The sequence below is a fragment of the Eumetopias jubatus genome, unplaced genomic scaffold (assembly GCF_037043125.1).
Source record: "Eumetopias jubatus isolate StellerSeaLion01/CBP00866 unplaced genomic scaffold, mEumJub1_p1.0 scaffold_17, whole genome shotgun sequence".
NCBI classification, from domain to species: Eukaryota; Metazoa; Chordata; class Mammalia; order Carnivora; family Otariidae; genus Eumetopias; species Eumetopias jubatus.
Window position 1 is genome coordinate 20,668,150 of NW_028274823.1, and position 16,812 is coordinate 20,684,961.

At 37.0% G+C, this 16,812-nt stretch overlaps 1 protein-coding gene across 3 annotated transcripts in view; it reads right to left on the reverse strand.

The window, feature by feature from the left end:
* ADD3 (adducin 3) overlaps positions 1 to 16,812 on the reverse strand; it is a 118,284-nt gene that overhangs the window by 18,963 nt on the left and 82,509 nt on the right. For all 3 annotated transcript variants that reach the window (XM_028095620.2, XM_028095621.2, XM_028095619.2), the window contains exons 2-3: positions 13,401 to 13,623; positions 224 to 362 (exon numbers count right to left, since the gene is read on the reverse strand). In XM_028095620.2, the coding sequence (XP_027951421.1) occupies positions 224 to 362; positions 13,401 to 13,595 (334 nt within the window). In that variant the 5' untranslated portion in view covers positions 13,596 to 13,623. The remainder of the gene's footprint in view (positions 1 to 223; positions 363 to 13,400; positions 13,624 to 16,812) is intronic.

Sequence of the window (16,812 nt, forward strand, 5' to 3'; positions counted from 1 at the left end):
AATCTTAGGAAACAAACTGAGCGTTGCTGGAGGGGAGGGGGGTAGGGGGATGGTGTAATTGGGTGAGGGACATTAAGGAGGGCACTTGATGTAATGAGCACTGGGTATTATATAAGACTGATGAATCACTGACCTCTACCTCTGAAACCAATAATACATTATATGTTAATTGAATTAAAATAAAAATTAAAAAAAATTAATAAACTTTCCAAAACTGACGTACTGAGGGGAGGTGAAGTAAAGCCTGAGAAAGAATTGGCCATGATGTAATCTGCGATCTGCTGTAATGCCAGCAATCCAGTTGGGTTGTGGCCTTTCTTCATCTGTTCTTGAATAAGGCATTCCAGGTCTTCCCGAAAGGCCTGAAACACATAAAAATAACCACTGAGCACATATACCTCACTTGGAGCAGAACGATCCAAACATAACTTTCTCTATAATCAATCTTTTCCCCATCCTTCTTTTAAATAAGCTTTCATCTACACTACTTTAAAACAGATATAAAACAAAATAATAAAGCACTGAAAGCAGCAGCAAGAAGCGCGCTTTCAGGGGAGGGAAAAATCATTAGGAATTCTTAATCTCAAAGAAAATGAGCTACTATAACATCTACAACAGACAGATATAGATGAAACAACCCTGTTAACAATATGGAACTAGAGTACCAAGTATAGACTGATGGAAACAGAGAGCCATTCCTTGTCTAGCAGCCTCATTATCTAGGTTAGGCTAGAGTCCGTATTTGAATGGGACAAGGCTCTGACTACAGACTGCCTCACAGCAGAAGTCTTCACTAAGACATACTAAGTATATCACAGCTTCCATTTTATGATTTCCACTGCAATCCCCTAGCTCCACAAACACTGAAAGCAAACTGATAAGAGTGGAGAACTGATTACTCCCCTTCTGCAACACTGTGCTAAAGAAAGGACATTTTTCCCCCAACTTTGGGTACTGTATGTTCCTGTTCTCGAATTCTGCTGTATCTTTTCTTTTGCGGGCGTATCTACATGTGTCAGAAACTGTTTATATAAATAAGAATTCTGAACATTAAGAGAAATTCTCTATTCTACTAACCCTTGAGTTGCTAATATGATTCATCATCTGAAACCTCTCAAATTGCTTGAATTGAAATCACTCATTTTTATTTCCATAACACCCGACCAATACTTATTAAATTCATTATTTGTTCTCTTGCTCAAGCCTTTTTTCATTCATTTTAAACATGAAAGCTCTTGCGATATAAATTCTCTAAACCTTGCTCTTGGTTACATGTGAAGCAGAATGCCTGCCGGAAATTAAGTTCAATTTTTTCCCACTTCACCTAAAAGGGAGAAGGTAGAAAACTGCCTTGGAATCACTACCTCCAAGAAGAGTACATACTAACCCCTTGAAGATCACTGGAATAATCTTCATCAGAGGGTGAATTTCCTTTGAGTCACCAACAGTAGCCTTCCTTGTAAGACTGGGAATAAGATCTCCTGGAGTCCCTGCTTAGATGTAGCCTTGCTTAGAGGATAGCTGAATAACTCAGAGGTTTTCAGAAAGGACTTCTTAAAAAAAAAAAAAAAAAAGGCATAGGAACCCCATGGAGGAAAGGAGAAATGTGGTTTGAAGCTATGAGGTTGCAGATATTAAGACCAGTCCTGACTCAATGCTTGTGTTGCTTTCAGAACAATAGTTGAGAGGTATCTGTGATGTGAAGAGCTGAGTGCTAACCGCTGTAATCTTGGGAGCTCAACCATGGAGCACCATGCAACACCCTAACTGAGCTTAGCACAGGAAGAGGGAGGTCATCCTTCCCTAATGCACCATGGCGGCCTGTACAGGCATCTGGGTCAACAATGAATCTGTATCTTCTATTGGACAGAGTAAGAGTAGTTTTCAACACCAGGGAGGTCCAGTGGCCATGGGCTGTATGCACTTTAGCATGACTCACATACGCACATGCAGACATATGTACACACCACATTTTGGATATAGAAGTCACTGATGAACCCTTTTGAACTATGTAAGCCACTGACGTTCTTGGGACAGCTTAGAGGGGAGTAGAAATTCCAAGAGGAAGATGCTGTATTTTCTACTAATACAGCAGGTGGATGTTTGAGTGATTTAAAAAGTACTAGTGACCAGGGGCACCTGGATGGTGCAGTTAGGCATACGACTCTTGGTTTCGGCTCAGGTCATGACCTTGGGGTTGTGGGATCAAGCTTCATGTTGGGCTGTGCGCTCAGCGCAGAGTCCGCTTCAGATTCTCTCTCCCTCGCCCTCTGCCCCTCCCACTTGTGCTCTCTCTCTCTCAAATAAATAAATAAATCTTAAAAAAAATACTAGTGACTATATTTGAATTCTGAGTTCATGGAACAGTTTATACCAGTTAAACATGGTTTTTCTTTTACAAATTTGAGGCTTGTTAAATGTAAATCATCAGCACAATTATACAAATTCTAAACATCTAATTCCATTGACTGTATCTAGTTCATTTAAATATATGATTTAAACCACAGAAACTATCCTATAAAATATCCTTTACAAAGACACATTACACTGATCAGAAGACTCCATTTCTAAGACTTAGTGAACATAAAGTGGTTGTGAGCTTCATACAGATGAGTAACATGAGTATTTTACCATATTTAAGGCTGAAAGGAAATGAATCTTCTATATATACTCATTTACCTTTATATAAACTATAGAAAACTTCTGGACATTGGCAATGGGCCAGTTGACTCTTCTGAAACTGTATTTTCCCTTCAAAACCAAATCCTGTTTAAACTTTCCTTCAGCTGAAAGCAGCTATAACCAATATTCTTTTATTCAGTAAAATAATAATTAATAATAATACCTACAATGTGTATCACTCATGATTTACACTGCAATAGCTCTGAGAAATGGGGATCATTTTAGTGAGTACCCCACCTCACAATGTTCCAGGAAGAATTTAAGACAGATTCCATAGATTAAAATTATAAAAAAACAAATATAGGTTAGAAAAATTAAGCTAAGGAAGAAATAAGCATAAGGAGATTAGTCAGAGCCAGGAAGGAGGTTAAGATACAAAGTACATGCTATAAAACTGTAGGCATTTGCTAGAGATTGGCCAAATTTTATCTAAACTCTCTAGCAGCCAACATGAATTAAGATAATCTGCTCAGTATGCTGATATACAATGGCTTTAAGATTAAAAACCAACCAGTTGTTCAAGAGAATCACAACTATTTATAAACTGATGAGACACTTCTGCTGGGTGGGATGAGAAAGCTAAATAAGAAAGGTCGAAAAATTTGTCCAAGGCAGTAATTGTCCAAGGCAAAAACTCAGGCCAAATGCTATTTTCATTAGTGAAAATGCTTTTTCCACTTTCATACATCCCACAATATGGTGGGCACCACCCTAAAATTTTGGGATGATCCACAGTGTCATAAGGGGAGATATATAAGCCCTCTAAAATCAGTTAAGAGAAAAATATGAATTTCCCCTATAAGGCTAGTGAATAGCTTCTACACAGTATAGGAAAATAATTTTCAAAGTAAATGAAATTTCCCTAGCCTTTTTATACAGTTGTAAGTGCTTCAACAGATAAGAATTCTTCTATAACAAAGGATTTATTATTTTGTCATGAACATTTATAACTCATTAATGTTTCAAATATTTTTGAAATATTATTCAGATAACTACCTAAGTCATAAGACATTATAAAAACTAATGATAAAGAAATTATTTCAGCTGGTTTTAAAAATGTATCTATAAACATAGTAAGCTTTAAAATATTGTATTAAAATAAAAACATACTTATCTTTATGATGACAGTTAATCATATTTCTACTAAAATCCAATGTTAATATAATAATCCTTTATAGCTGATTCATTTGAATCTCACAACAAAGTCCTGAGATAGGCAATGATTTGCTCAAGGTTGCACAGCTAATAAGTAAATGGAGTAAAGGTTGAAATCTGGAACTCTCAGCTGGGCACAGAATCTTTCCCTAATTTTATAGGAGATGCGTTGTATCACAGAAACCAAATACAACTAATAAGGCAGCAGGCACGTTGTGATCAGAAATACAGAGTAAACTTCTTAGGCTAGATTAGAGCATTATGTTGTAATGATGGAGCAAAAAATTTATATAGTGGCAGATGATGATGATCCACAAGTACCAAAGTACTTGCCCTCTTATAGCTGGGACTTCTCCCATCAAAGCAGAATGAAAAACTAATTTATACACAGGGCAGCAAGGTGGGCTTCTAAAATCAGATTAAACCAACAATTCCCTAGAGTGTCCACTAGAGGAGTCAGGTTAAAACATCAAACAACATATATATAAAGCCACAGCATAAACCATGTCTTCTCTATCTCTTTGAAACAGAACAGAGGAGATCGTGGGAGTTTTTACACCTTGAATGCATGAATACATGAACATGAATAAGCCAGACTGCCATCAGGATGATAGATTCTTTGGAGACCTTCAAGAAAACCAAAATATAGTCTAAGGAATTGTGATTATATAATCTTCCAAGTGTTGCCATAAAATGCTTTCACTCAGCAATGCTGTATATAACTCATGCATACAATTTTCACAAAAATACTTGCCTGCTATGTGCTAGTCATTACATGACTTGCTTTTATGTTATTTAATTGTCACAACAACCCCACAAGGTTCATTTTACCAACGAGGAAACTGAAGCTCAAGTTAAGTGAGTTTCCTATGTCACATAGCTAATGTGTGGTGGTGAACCCAGATCCAAAGCAAGCACCATGTGCATATATGTACATATAAAAACATTCATATAAACAGATTAAAACTGGAAGTGATGAGAAAATGGGCCGACTCCTAACAGGCCAAGATGGTCTGGTACTCCAGGATCTCTATAATCTGTCATATAACATTTTGGCTATATCTACCGTTACTACCTTATGCTCTGGTTTAGCCTATGAGGTTTGCTCATCACTCTGATCACAACCTGTACTTTTCTATCCCTGCTCACTCTATTTTGCCAAAGGGAAATGCTGGCTTCCTCTGTTCCTCTACCTAATCAGTTCTCAACCTTTATCTAACACTCATCTTAAATGCCACCTTCTTCTTGAAGTCTCTCCTTTAATCACCCAATTAGATGGGATCTCCCAATTTCTTCTCTTTCCATCCTTCTCTAAATTCTTTTAACATTTACCTTTACTACACTTAGGGTACCTGTCATAAGATTGTGATTTACTTTTCCTACTCTACTACACCATGATATTGGATGGTTGGGACTGTGATTTTCACATTGCTAGAGTCTGAGTGTCTAGTTCAATACTCAATTAATAAAATAGTAAATTAGAGTTTTTCTTTTTTTAAAGATTTTATTTATTTATTTGAGAGAGGGAGAGAGAGAGAGTGAATGAGCAGGGGGAGTCGCAGAAGGAGAGGGAGAGGGAGACTCCGCACTGAGCAGGGAGCCCGATGCGGGACTCAATCCCAGGACCCTGGGATCATGACCTGAGCCAAAGGCAGAAGCTTAACTGACTGAGCCACCTAGGCAACTTGTTTTTCTTTTTCTTTTCCTAGAATACAAGGAAAGAAAGTAAAGAACCTGATCTCAATCTTGATTGAGTTAACGATAGCAAAATCCATTTCAAAGGTTTTTAGCACTGAAATTTGAAGCTCTAGAAAAGCATCTTAAAAGTCTGTTACTTGAAGGAGAAATTCTTCCTGTGTAATTAGGTATGTACATCATCTAATGGGAGAAATGCATCTTTTTTTTTTTTTTTTTAGTAAGAAATGAATCTTCACTAAATGTCATAGATTTTTGAAAAGTCACTTAATTCTTCAACTCAAACAACAAAATTCTACTTGAAAACTTGGTTTGTCCCCAGAGCATTATAGTTTGGACAGCTCTCTCATTAGACACATGTCCAAAAAATCACTAGATGAGAAACAAAATGTTTAAGTTAAAAGAAGGTACCTTAAAAGCCTTATCTGAATCTTATACCCTTTCATTTTATACATCGTCTGTCAATACTGAGGGAGTGATCCCATAAACTCTGAATTCATAAGGTATGAATAAAAATAAACATGATTATAAAAACATGAAAGATTTGGAGGTAAGAGTATACTTTAAGTACAAACATACTCATGTATCCTATAAACCAAAGGTAGAATTATCTTGAAGTATGAGATCTTAGCTTCTGTATCTAGGATCAGAGCTTTTACAAGAAAGTGGTATTGGATGAAAGGTATTTTAAATTACAGAAAAGAGGACCAATTTGATAAAAGAAACTGACCTGATGCAATTATTTCAGTTAAGGCTAAAAAAAATAAAATAAAATAAAAAAGAAAATCACATAGGCTGATTTGTAAATAATGTTTAACTTATGGACATTAAATAACAGAATGCTGGTAAATATCATAGATAGATTTTAAATATTCACATCTGGATGTTCTATCTCATAATAATTACTAGAGTGAAAAATTGGAGCAAAAAGAAAAAAAGATTACAGACTAGCATGCTGCTCCCAAGGCACCCTGCAATTATGTTATTAGATCTCTCCCAAAGTGGGATTAGGAGCATAACAAACTTACTTAGAATTTCTCCATTAAGAAATGTATTCATTTGGAAATAGATTACCACTGGTCCTGTTGAAAGGAGAAAAAACAAATAAACCAAACTTTCTTTTGGATAGTCTTTGTCCTCAGCCTAAGTCTTAATTAATATGAAGCTAAAGGTTAGAATAGTATCTTTTTGTGATGCTGGCATGTAATAAAAACGCAAACAAAATTAATAAAGAATTCTTGTATCTTAAACTTCCAAAGCAACCAGATAAATCATGGTGCTTTTGATCAACTAATCTAATTAAGGTGTCCTGTTAACTTTTTTTTTTATTAGAGAGTGAGGGGAGGAGGGACAGGGGGAGAGGGAAAGAAAGAATCTTAAGCAGGCTCCAACACCCAGCACGGAGCCTGATGTGGGGCTCAATCTCACAACCCTGACTTGAGCTGAAATTGAGAGTTCAGACGCTTAACCAACTAAGCCACACAGGCGCCCTCTGGTGCCCTGTTAACATTTTAGGCCTTACAGTGATATTCTAAAATGTATATGGCTTTGAAGTTTCTCCTATCTTCGATGTAAACTTGTAGCATGACACATTGCCCTATTAAGAAATGTTAGTGTGTCATGTGCCTGAGCTATCACCACCTATATACTCCTGTCGTTCTAACTTTCAGAGTAACACTGAACACTTCCATCAACCAGTCTAAACTGCTTCCCATAGTGGTAAGGTTTAAGAACATTGATTCTTTTTCTGAAACCCACCAGATGTTTTCCATATTAGGTTGTCAAGTTCAGCAGGAGCTTGGTGGACAATATTCGAGTGTTTAATGACTCAAAGTCCACCCAGCTATTCATATAGCCATCCATCCAAGTATGTATGTGGAATTTTAACTAAATATCTACTATGCACAATGTCCTGTTAGTTTTTCAACTTAACATGCTTCTTTAATGTTGGTGAAGCATCATTTAGTTTCAACAGTTTGCCCTGGACACTTCATTCTGAGATAAGGGGGTTAATGATAATCTAGGGTCTCCATAGACATATGTATGAGGAGTATACTGGTCAAAGAAAACTTGTAGATTCTCCTTAGTGCATTAAGAAGATCTCTAGCTAAACCTGGTTTAGGTTTTGACAAAAGACTGTGAAATTCCTAGAAAGAAGTAATACTTGGGAGTCAGGATGAGACGTTCTTTTCTCTTATTTTCTTAGCTGAAGGCAATAAGGTACTGTGTTTGTCAACCAAATTTACAGACAGCAAAATGTCTTATGATTGAAAACTCTACTTGTGTTGGGTTGAATTAATCTTAGCAACAGAATTTGATGATGAATAAAGCAATAATAATATATGGGTGGAGTTTTTTCATTGTTACTGAATGCTTTAAGTGGTACAGCCTACTGGTTAAGAGCATGAGTTTTGGAGTTTACACTCAGAGCCCAAACTTGTAAGAACTTCAGCAAGTTTTCTAAGACCTCTAAGTTTCAGTTTATTCATCTGTAAACTAGAGATATTAATACTTTTTTGATTAAGTTGTTTTGAGGATTAAATAGGATTTGATACATAACAGCTGCCCATAATAGGTGTTAATAGGGGGCTTAATTAAAAAAAGTATTATACTTTGCTTTTATTAGTTTCTCTATTTCCCTTTCTTCTCAAATAAACTCAATATTTTAAATAGAAGGCTTGCAAACCTGTTTCTTACAAATAAAAATTAGTAATATCTTTGATTTTGATTTAAATATATAATGTATTATTTGTTTCAGGGGTACAGGTCTGTGATTCATCAGTCTTACATAATACCCAGTGCTCATTATAAACATACCCTCCCCAATGTCCATCACCCAGCTACCCCTTCCGCCCACCCCACCTCCCAGCAACCCTCAGTTTGTTTCTTAAGAGTCTCTTATGGTTTGTCTCCCTCTCTGGTTTCATCTTGTTTCATTTTTTCCCCTCTCTTCCCCTGTGATCTTCTGCCTTATTTCTTAAATCCACATATCAGTGAGATCATATGATAAATTGTCTTTGATTGACTTATTTTGCTTAGCATAATAAACTCTAGTTCCATCCATGTCGTTGCAAATGGCAAGATCTCATTTTCTGATGGTTGCGTAATACTCCATTGTAGATATATACCATATCTTTATCCATTCATCTATTGATGGACATCTGGGCTCTTTCCATAGTTTGGCTATTGTGGACACTGCTGCTACAGACATTGGGGAGCAAGTGTCCCTTCGGATCACTACATTTGTATCTTTGGGGTAAATATCCAGTGCAACTGCTGTGTCATAGGGCAGCTTTATTTTCAACTTTTTGAGGACCCTCCATACTGTTTTCCAGAGTGGCTGCACCAGCTTGCATTCCCACCAACAGTGTAGGAGGGTTCCCCTTTCTTTGCATCCTCACCAACATCTGTCATTTCCTGACTTGTTAATTTTAGCCATTCTGACTCGTGTGAGGTGGTATCTCATTGAGGTTTTGATTTGTATTTTCCTGATGCCGAGTGATGTTGAGCATTTTTTCATGTTGGCCATCTGGATGTGTTCTTTGTAGAAATGTCTGTTCATGTCTTCTGCCCATTTCTTGATTGGATTATTTGTTCTTTGGGTGTTGAGTTTGATAAGTTCTTTATAGATTTTGGATACTAGCCCTTTATCTGATATGTCATTTGCAAATATCTTCTCCCATTCTGTCGGTTGTTTTTGCTGTTTCCTTTGCTGTGCAAAAGCTTTCATCTTGATGAAGTCCCAATAGTTCATTTTTGCCCTTGCTTCCCTTGCCTTTGGAGACATGTCTAGCAAGAAGTTGCTGCGGCCAAGGTTGAAGAGGTTGCTGCCTGTGTTCTCCTCAAGATTCTGATGGATTTCTGTCTCACATTTAAGTCTTTCATCCATTTTGAGTCTATTTTTGTGTGTGATGTAAGGAAATGGTCCAGTTTCATTCTTCTGCATGCGGATGTCCAATTTTCTCAACACCATTTTTGAAGAGACTGTCTTTTTTTCCATTGGACATTCTTTCCTGCTTTGTCAAAGATTAGTTGACCACAGAATTGAGGGTTCATTTCTGGGCTCTCTATTCTGTTCTACCGATCTATGTGTCTGTTTTGTGCCAGTACCATACTGTCTTGATGATTACAGCTTTGTAACAGAGCCTGAGTCTGGCACTGTGATGCGACCAGCTCTGGTTTTCTTTTTCAACATTCCTTTGGCTATTCGGGGTCTTTTCTGGTTCCATACAAATTTCAGGATTATTTGTTCCAGTTCTGTTGATGATATTTTGATAGGGATTGCACTGAATGTGTAGATTGCTGTAGGTAGCATAGACATTTTAACAATACTTGTTCTTCCAATCCATGAGCATGGAATGTTTTTCCATTTCTTTGTGTCTTCCTCAATTTCTTCCATGAGTATTCTAAAGTTTTTGGAGTTGATTTTGATCTTTATTAGTTATGGGTTTTGTCTAACAGAGTGAACCCCAATATCATAGAAGACACATAGGTTTTTAAGAGAATTATATTTGCAGAAACACTGCAAGCTTGGGCATAAAGGAACAAAGGTAGTTCCAAAAGAAAAGAGGTCTTTGAACCTTAAGCCTCTGTAAGAAGGAAGAAGGCTGAGGAAAAAAAACAACCACAGGCTACCATTCAAAGAAAAGGAAAGATGATTCAGGGGGTAGAATGAAAAGCCCAGAGGGCAGAGCCACTAGCTAGAGAGTCACCCCCTTGAAAGTAGAAGGACTGGGTCTTCATCAAGGGAACTTCCAAACATTTGCCCAGATGGATTTCACAACTGCTATGGACCAGTTATTCCTTTGCACCCCTAATTTCCTTTTTGAACAGGAATGTGTTTCCCCACCACTGGCTGTGTGTGAGGGCAGATAACTTGTCTCTTTAGTTCTCTGGTGTATAGAATTGAGAGGACTTGGGGCACCTGGGTGGCTCAGTCGTTAAGCGTCTGCCTTCGGCTCAGGTCATGGTCCCAGGGTCCTGGGATCAAGTCCCACATCGGGCTCCTTGTTCTGCAGAGAGCCTGCTTCTCCCTCTCCCACTCCCCCTGCTTGTGTTCCTGCTCTCGCTGTCTCTGTCAAATAAAAATAGATAAAATCTAAAAAAAAAAAAAAAAAAAAAATTTAGAGGACTTGTACTAAAGGAACTGTACTTAAGGAATCACACCTGAGGAGCATCATCTGCAGCTGGAACAGATTTAGTAAGATTCTGGATTCAGGAAAATAGTCTAATGAGATGAGACTTCTGCAGGGGTGTGAGGAGAGAGTGAGTGTATTTTCCATGTGGAAGGAAGTTAAGTAAGTTGCGGCAGAGTGCAGTGCTTTTAAATTCAATTGTGATCAGAGAGTGGAAAATCCTCCTGTCAAAAGGTGGATATTAATTCCTCTCTCTTGTATGAGCTGAACTTAGTGACTCACTTCTAACTATAAATATGGTGGAAGTGATGGTGTTTAATGTCTGAGATTAAGTCATGAAATGCACTGCAGACTCCTCCTGGTTCTCTCTCAGATACATGCTCTGGAGGAGAACACTCAAATTGCCTCAGGTAAAGGTCCACGTGGCCAGGAACTGTGGCCCTTTGCCAATACCCACATGAGTGACCCATCTCAAGAGTGGAAACCTCCAGGCCGGTCAAGCCTTCAGATGACAGCAGCCCTGGATGATGTCTTGACTGCAACTTTGTGTAAGACCTTGAGCCAGAACCACTCAGCTAAGCTGCTCCTGAATTCCTGACCCAGAGAAACGAAGAGATAATAAATGCTTGTTGTTTTAAGTTGTACAGTTTCAAGGTAATTTGTTATTTAGCAACAGATACTAACACAGGTCACCATGGGTTATATCCTTTGTTGTTTTAAAAGTTTGTTGTATTAAAAGAAATTTGACAACTGTTGTCCCAAAACAGAGAAGACAAAACTTACACACTTTTCTAAGTCTTTCACAAATGAGATTTTAAATTCACTAGCAAAGATCTAGGGAAAAGATGATCAATCCACAATTCTTTTCAATCTTCTCTGTTCCTATCTGGGCTGAAAATTACCTCTCGCTATGTGAATATGGAAATGACAATCGGTATGTCTGGCTTTTCCCGTAATTTCATTTAGTTCTCTAAGGCATAGGTGAAATTGATACTTCTAGCCAATTTACAAACGAAAATACATAGGTATAAAAAAAATTAGAACATCTACTCAAAGTTATGCTGTCTTTATTTAATGGAGAAATTAAAACGAAAGCCCTGGCAAGGAAATGCTGCTTAGTACTTTTTCCTTTTAAACGTTATAGTTAAAACTGAATGGTCCTTTTTGGAACATTTCTAAAAGAAATCTCAGTATTTAACAACTTTTAACAAAATCTGAATTTCATCTCATTCCCTGTTACTTTATACTACATGTTACTGTAATCATTTGGCAAATAAGTTAATTCTTAAAAGTGGGGTGTGTTTCTTTAGAAGAGGGAATATATCTATTTTAATCCAAATAATTAATGTGCCTTTCAAGTATTTATAAACACAGAGAGTTTAGGTTTGCATAAAAGAAGGCACTGAACATTTACTCCCTCATGATGAATCCTCTGGTTAATCTCCTTTCCATTGGGAAAGGATTTCTTTACGGGTTTATTTAAAGGATAGGTTTAAAGTTAAGCTATACTTAAATTCTTCAAAGCTTGCACTGCTTTTATAACTTGTACTTGCTTTTATCTAGGTCACTGGTATAGCTGAATTACTCACGGTGGAATTCCCCTTTGGCTTTGGGCTCAACCTCTGTGATTAAATTCACAAGGGCACAACAAAAATGATTTACCAGGGCCACCTTAGGGAGTTCTATGCCTTGGTGCTTATTTTATTTATTTATTTATTTAAGATTTTATTTATTTATTTTGACAAAGAGAGAGAAAGCGAGAGAGGGAACACAAGCAGGGGGAGTGGGAGAGGGAGAAGCAGGCTTCCCGCTAAGCAGCAAGCCTGACGTGGGGCTCCATCCTAGGACCCTGGGATCATGACCTGAGCTGAAGGCAGAGGCTTAACGACTGAGCCACCCAGGCGCCCCTGCCTTGGTGCTTATTTTAGTACTGAAGATGAAAATCTAATATAATCCCAACATGGGCATCACGTGTCTATGTTTGCTGAACTCTACCTTATAGGGGTCCATGTTCTTCATTATGCATAAAGTTATTAATTCATTTTGCATCTTAAATCAAGCTATTCTCTCATTTTCCATCACTGATATATGACATTTGCAATTCCACTAAGGGTTTGTAAGAAAACTAACAAATCACTTAAATATGATTTACAAAGTCTGTATATTACTGTGCAGATAGAATTTTCAGCTTAAGTTTATGATCCACTTTTAATTTAGTTAGTTTGGTACGTATGCATATATGTGTGCCTGCATTAGGTGTACGTAACATTAGGCTGCCAAATCAAAGACCACCTCAAAAACCTTAAGTCTTCCTATGCTGCTCTGTGTGTCAAGGTACACAAAGAAAGAAGAAAATATGTGCATGGGATGTATCTAATTCACTTCTTGGTTCGCAACAATTCAGTCATTCCTTTCTTTTCTACACAGATACTCACTCTGAACTGGGTATCCTAGCTCGGCTGATCTTTTGAACTCCTCTAATGAAGTATTACACTCAGAAATCACACAAAGAAAATTTACACCACCAAGACAATAGTAGTTTGTTATTAAAGCTTTGCAAATTAAATATATAAATTAGGTGTTCATTTTACCTCTGAAAGATTGGGGGCAACTAGCAGTCACTCTTCCTGCACCCCCCTTCTAATGTGAGCATACTTTAAGATACCTCCTACCTCACTCTGTATCAAGGTTTCCAGAGAGAAGAAAGATTATAGCCTAATTATTTCAACTCACAGGACTTTGCAGGATCTGAGTAACTCGTTTCCTCTGCTCCATCATATTGAAGTCTTGTCGTAGATCAGGAGACATGTTTCTTTCCCTAATATATTCTGGGTCATTTTCATTGATGCGGTCAAAATACCTCTCTTTGTGAGGCATGCTGGGAGGAGGAGGAGTAGTGACCACGCCTTGGCTGGCATCTGAACTCATGCTTCAAGTCAGCGACTCCCCTTGTTATCTGCATTAATAAACACAAACGAGGACATTCATGATAAGTATTAAATTAGATTTTATGGAGGTCAAGCAGAGCTTTTTTTTTTTTTTACCCAGAAAGTACCAGTGGCAACTTTCTTTAGAAAGTAGCTTCTCAAAAAATATTAGAACAATTTTTTATTAAGGTAAATTCTCTTAAAGTGCTAAATTGGAAACTGATATTTTCAGAGGTAATGAAAACTCTTCAATTCAATTATAATAATGTCATCAACTACTAACTGAATCTTTAGGAGCAACAATCAAAATCTCTGAAAGTAAAACCTCACATCTAAAATGGCAAAATTTCCACAATTAGTGAGTATTGTCACTAGAGCTTCTCTTTTCTTACTCATGCTTTTTTATGTTAGACCAAACTTTGGCCATATTTAATGACCCTACATTTTATAGAGAATGTAATTTACTAACATATGAGAGAAACACAGTTTTTTAAGTCTAAAAATTTTCCTTTAAGTTTTTCCAATGATTCAACTTCCTAGGAGGAATTACTAAGGTTGCCAGACTACAGCAGATAGTGCTTCAAATTCAAGAAACAGTAAAAAGCTATTGAAACCATGTGAACAGCTGAGTCACTTAATTATCATGATAATCACACTTCTCTAGACAGATTCAGGAAGAAGGTGGTAAAGGCCACTTTCTTCTTAGGGATCTGAATCTGATAAAAACCAGAGATATCTGGTCTCATCTTTAAAACACAGTTAACAACCAGTGAGATTACTGTATTTGTCTCTAATAACATTTTTCTCTGATAGAATTCATCTCTACAGCTGCCCTGGTGCAACTTAGACCAAGCAAACAGTAAGATTAAAAATTCTTGCATTAGATGACATGATGCCGTATAAAGAAAACCCTAAAGACTCCACCAAAAAACTACCAGAACTGATAAATGAATTCAGTAAGGTCACAGGATACAAAAATTAATGTACAGAAATCTGTTGCATTCCTATACACTAATAATAAAACAGCAGAAAATTAAGAAAACAATCCCATTTACAACCGCACCAAAAATAAAATGCCTAGGAATAAACTTAATGAAAGAGGGGAAAGACCTCCAAAAACTATAATACTGATGAAAGAAATTGAAGACAACACAAAGAAATGGAAAGACATTCCATGCTCACAGATTGGAAGAACAAATATTGTTAAAATGCGCATACTACCTAGATTTAATGCAATCTCTATCAAAACACCAACAGCATTTCTCACAGAACTAGAACAATCTTAAAATTTATATGGAACCACAAAAGACCCTGAATAGCCAAAGCAATGTTGAAAAAGAAAAACAAAACTGGAGGTATCACAATTCCAGACTTCAAGTTATACTACAAAACTGTAATAATAAAAACAGTTTGATAATGGCACAAAAACTGACACTTAGATCAATGGAAGAGAATAGAAAGCTCAGAAATAAACCTGCAATTATACGGTCAATTAATCTTTAACAAAGAAGGCAAGAATATGCTAGCTACTGAACTTTATATACATTAGTTTATTTACTTCTCTTAATCCCATGAGGTAGGTGTTATCTCCATCTTACAAATCAGGAAATAAATTCATTGAGAAGTAACTTGTTCCAGGCCAAAGAGCTAGCAAGTGGTGGACCTGGGATTTAAATCTAGTCCGTAGCTCTCTAGGGTCAGTGGTCTTCATCACAACCCAGACCCAGAGGTAAGCTAGTACTTCTTTTCAAATGCCAATTCCAGCTACTCAGTAGCACTGATTATTTTTTGTTTTTGAGACTGGTAAAACCTTTCCAAACAAACAAGCAAGCAAACGAAAGAAAAGTACCAGAATTGCCATGGTTTGGAAGGGAGTCATGCATCTTCACTATACTGCTTCCCAAGGAGGGTTATTTTAAGAGAATAAAGTGGTAGATTATTTTAAGGGAATAAAGTTTTTCTTAATCCTGAACAACTAAACTAAGCATACATATTTCTGCTTCTAGAGGATATGGAAACAATTCAGTTCCAGGGTTCCTTCTCTTTAAAATTAACCAACCCGGGCGCCTGGGTGGCTCAGTCGTTAAGTGTCTGCCTTCGGCTCAGGTCATGATCCCAGGGTCCTGGGATCGAGTCCCACATCGGGCTCCCTGCTCGGCGGGAAGCCTGCTTCTCCCTCTCCCATGCTCCCTGCTTGTGTTCCCTCTCTCGCTGTCTCTCTGTTAAAAAATTAATTAAAAATCTTTAAAATAAATAAATAAATAAATAAAATTAACCGACCCTTTTTTTAAATTCAAGTATAATTAACATGCAGTGTTATATTAGTTTCAGGTATACAATATGATTCAACAATTCTATACATTTCTCAGTGCTCCTCTTAATCACCTTTATCTATTCAACCCCCCTCCCCTCCTCTCTGGCTATTACTAGTTTGTTCTCTATTTAAGGATCTGTTTTTTTGTTTGTTTCTTAAATTCCACATATGAGTGAAAATAAATGGTATTTCTCTTTTCCTGACTCAGTTCACTTTGCCTTATACCCTTTAGGTCCATCCATGCTGCTGCAAATGACAATATTTCATTTTTTAATGGCTGAGTAATATTCCATGTGTGTGGGGGGTTGTGCACACGTACATGTGTATGTGCACATACACATCCATCTTCTTTATCATCTATTGATGGACACTTGGATTGCTTCCATATTTTGCCTATTGTAAATAATGCTGCAATAAACACAGGGGTGTATATAGCTTTCTGAATTATTGCTTTTGTTTTCTTTGAGTAAATTCCCAATAGTGGAATTACTGGATCATATGATAATTCTATTTTTAATTTTTTTGAGGAACCTCCATACTGTTTTCCACAGTGGCTACACCAGTTTGCATTCCCACCAACAGTGCATGAGGGTTCCTTTTTCTCCACATCCTTGCCAACACTTGCTACATCTTGTGTGTTTGATTTTAGCTATTCTGACAGGTATAAAGTGACATCTCATTGTAGTTTTAACAACCAATCCTATTTTTCATGTTACATATATACAGTCATGCTTTCTAGTACTTCAAAGCAACATAAACCAGTGCAAACCAGTATGAACTCCATTAGTGGGAAAAATAGTCATCTTCTAAGAGGATTCTTTGAATTGAAAATAATGCAGGAAAACAGATTTTTTTTTTTACAAAGTAAAGTTATAAAACTTACTGTCAACACCATGGGTTTTAC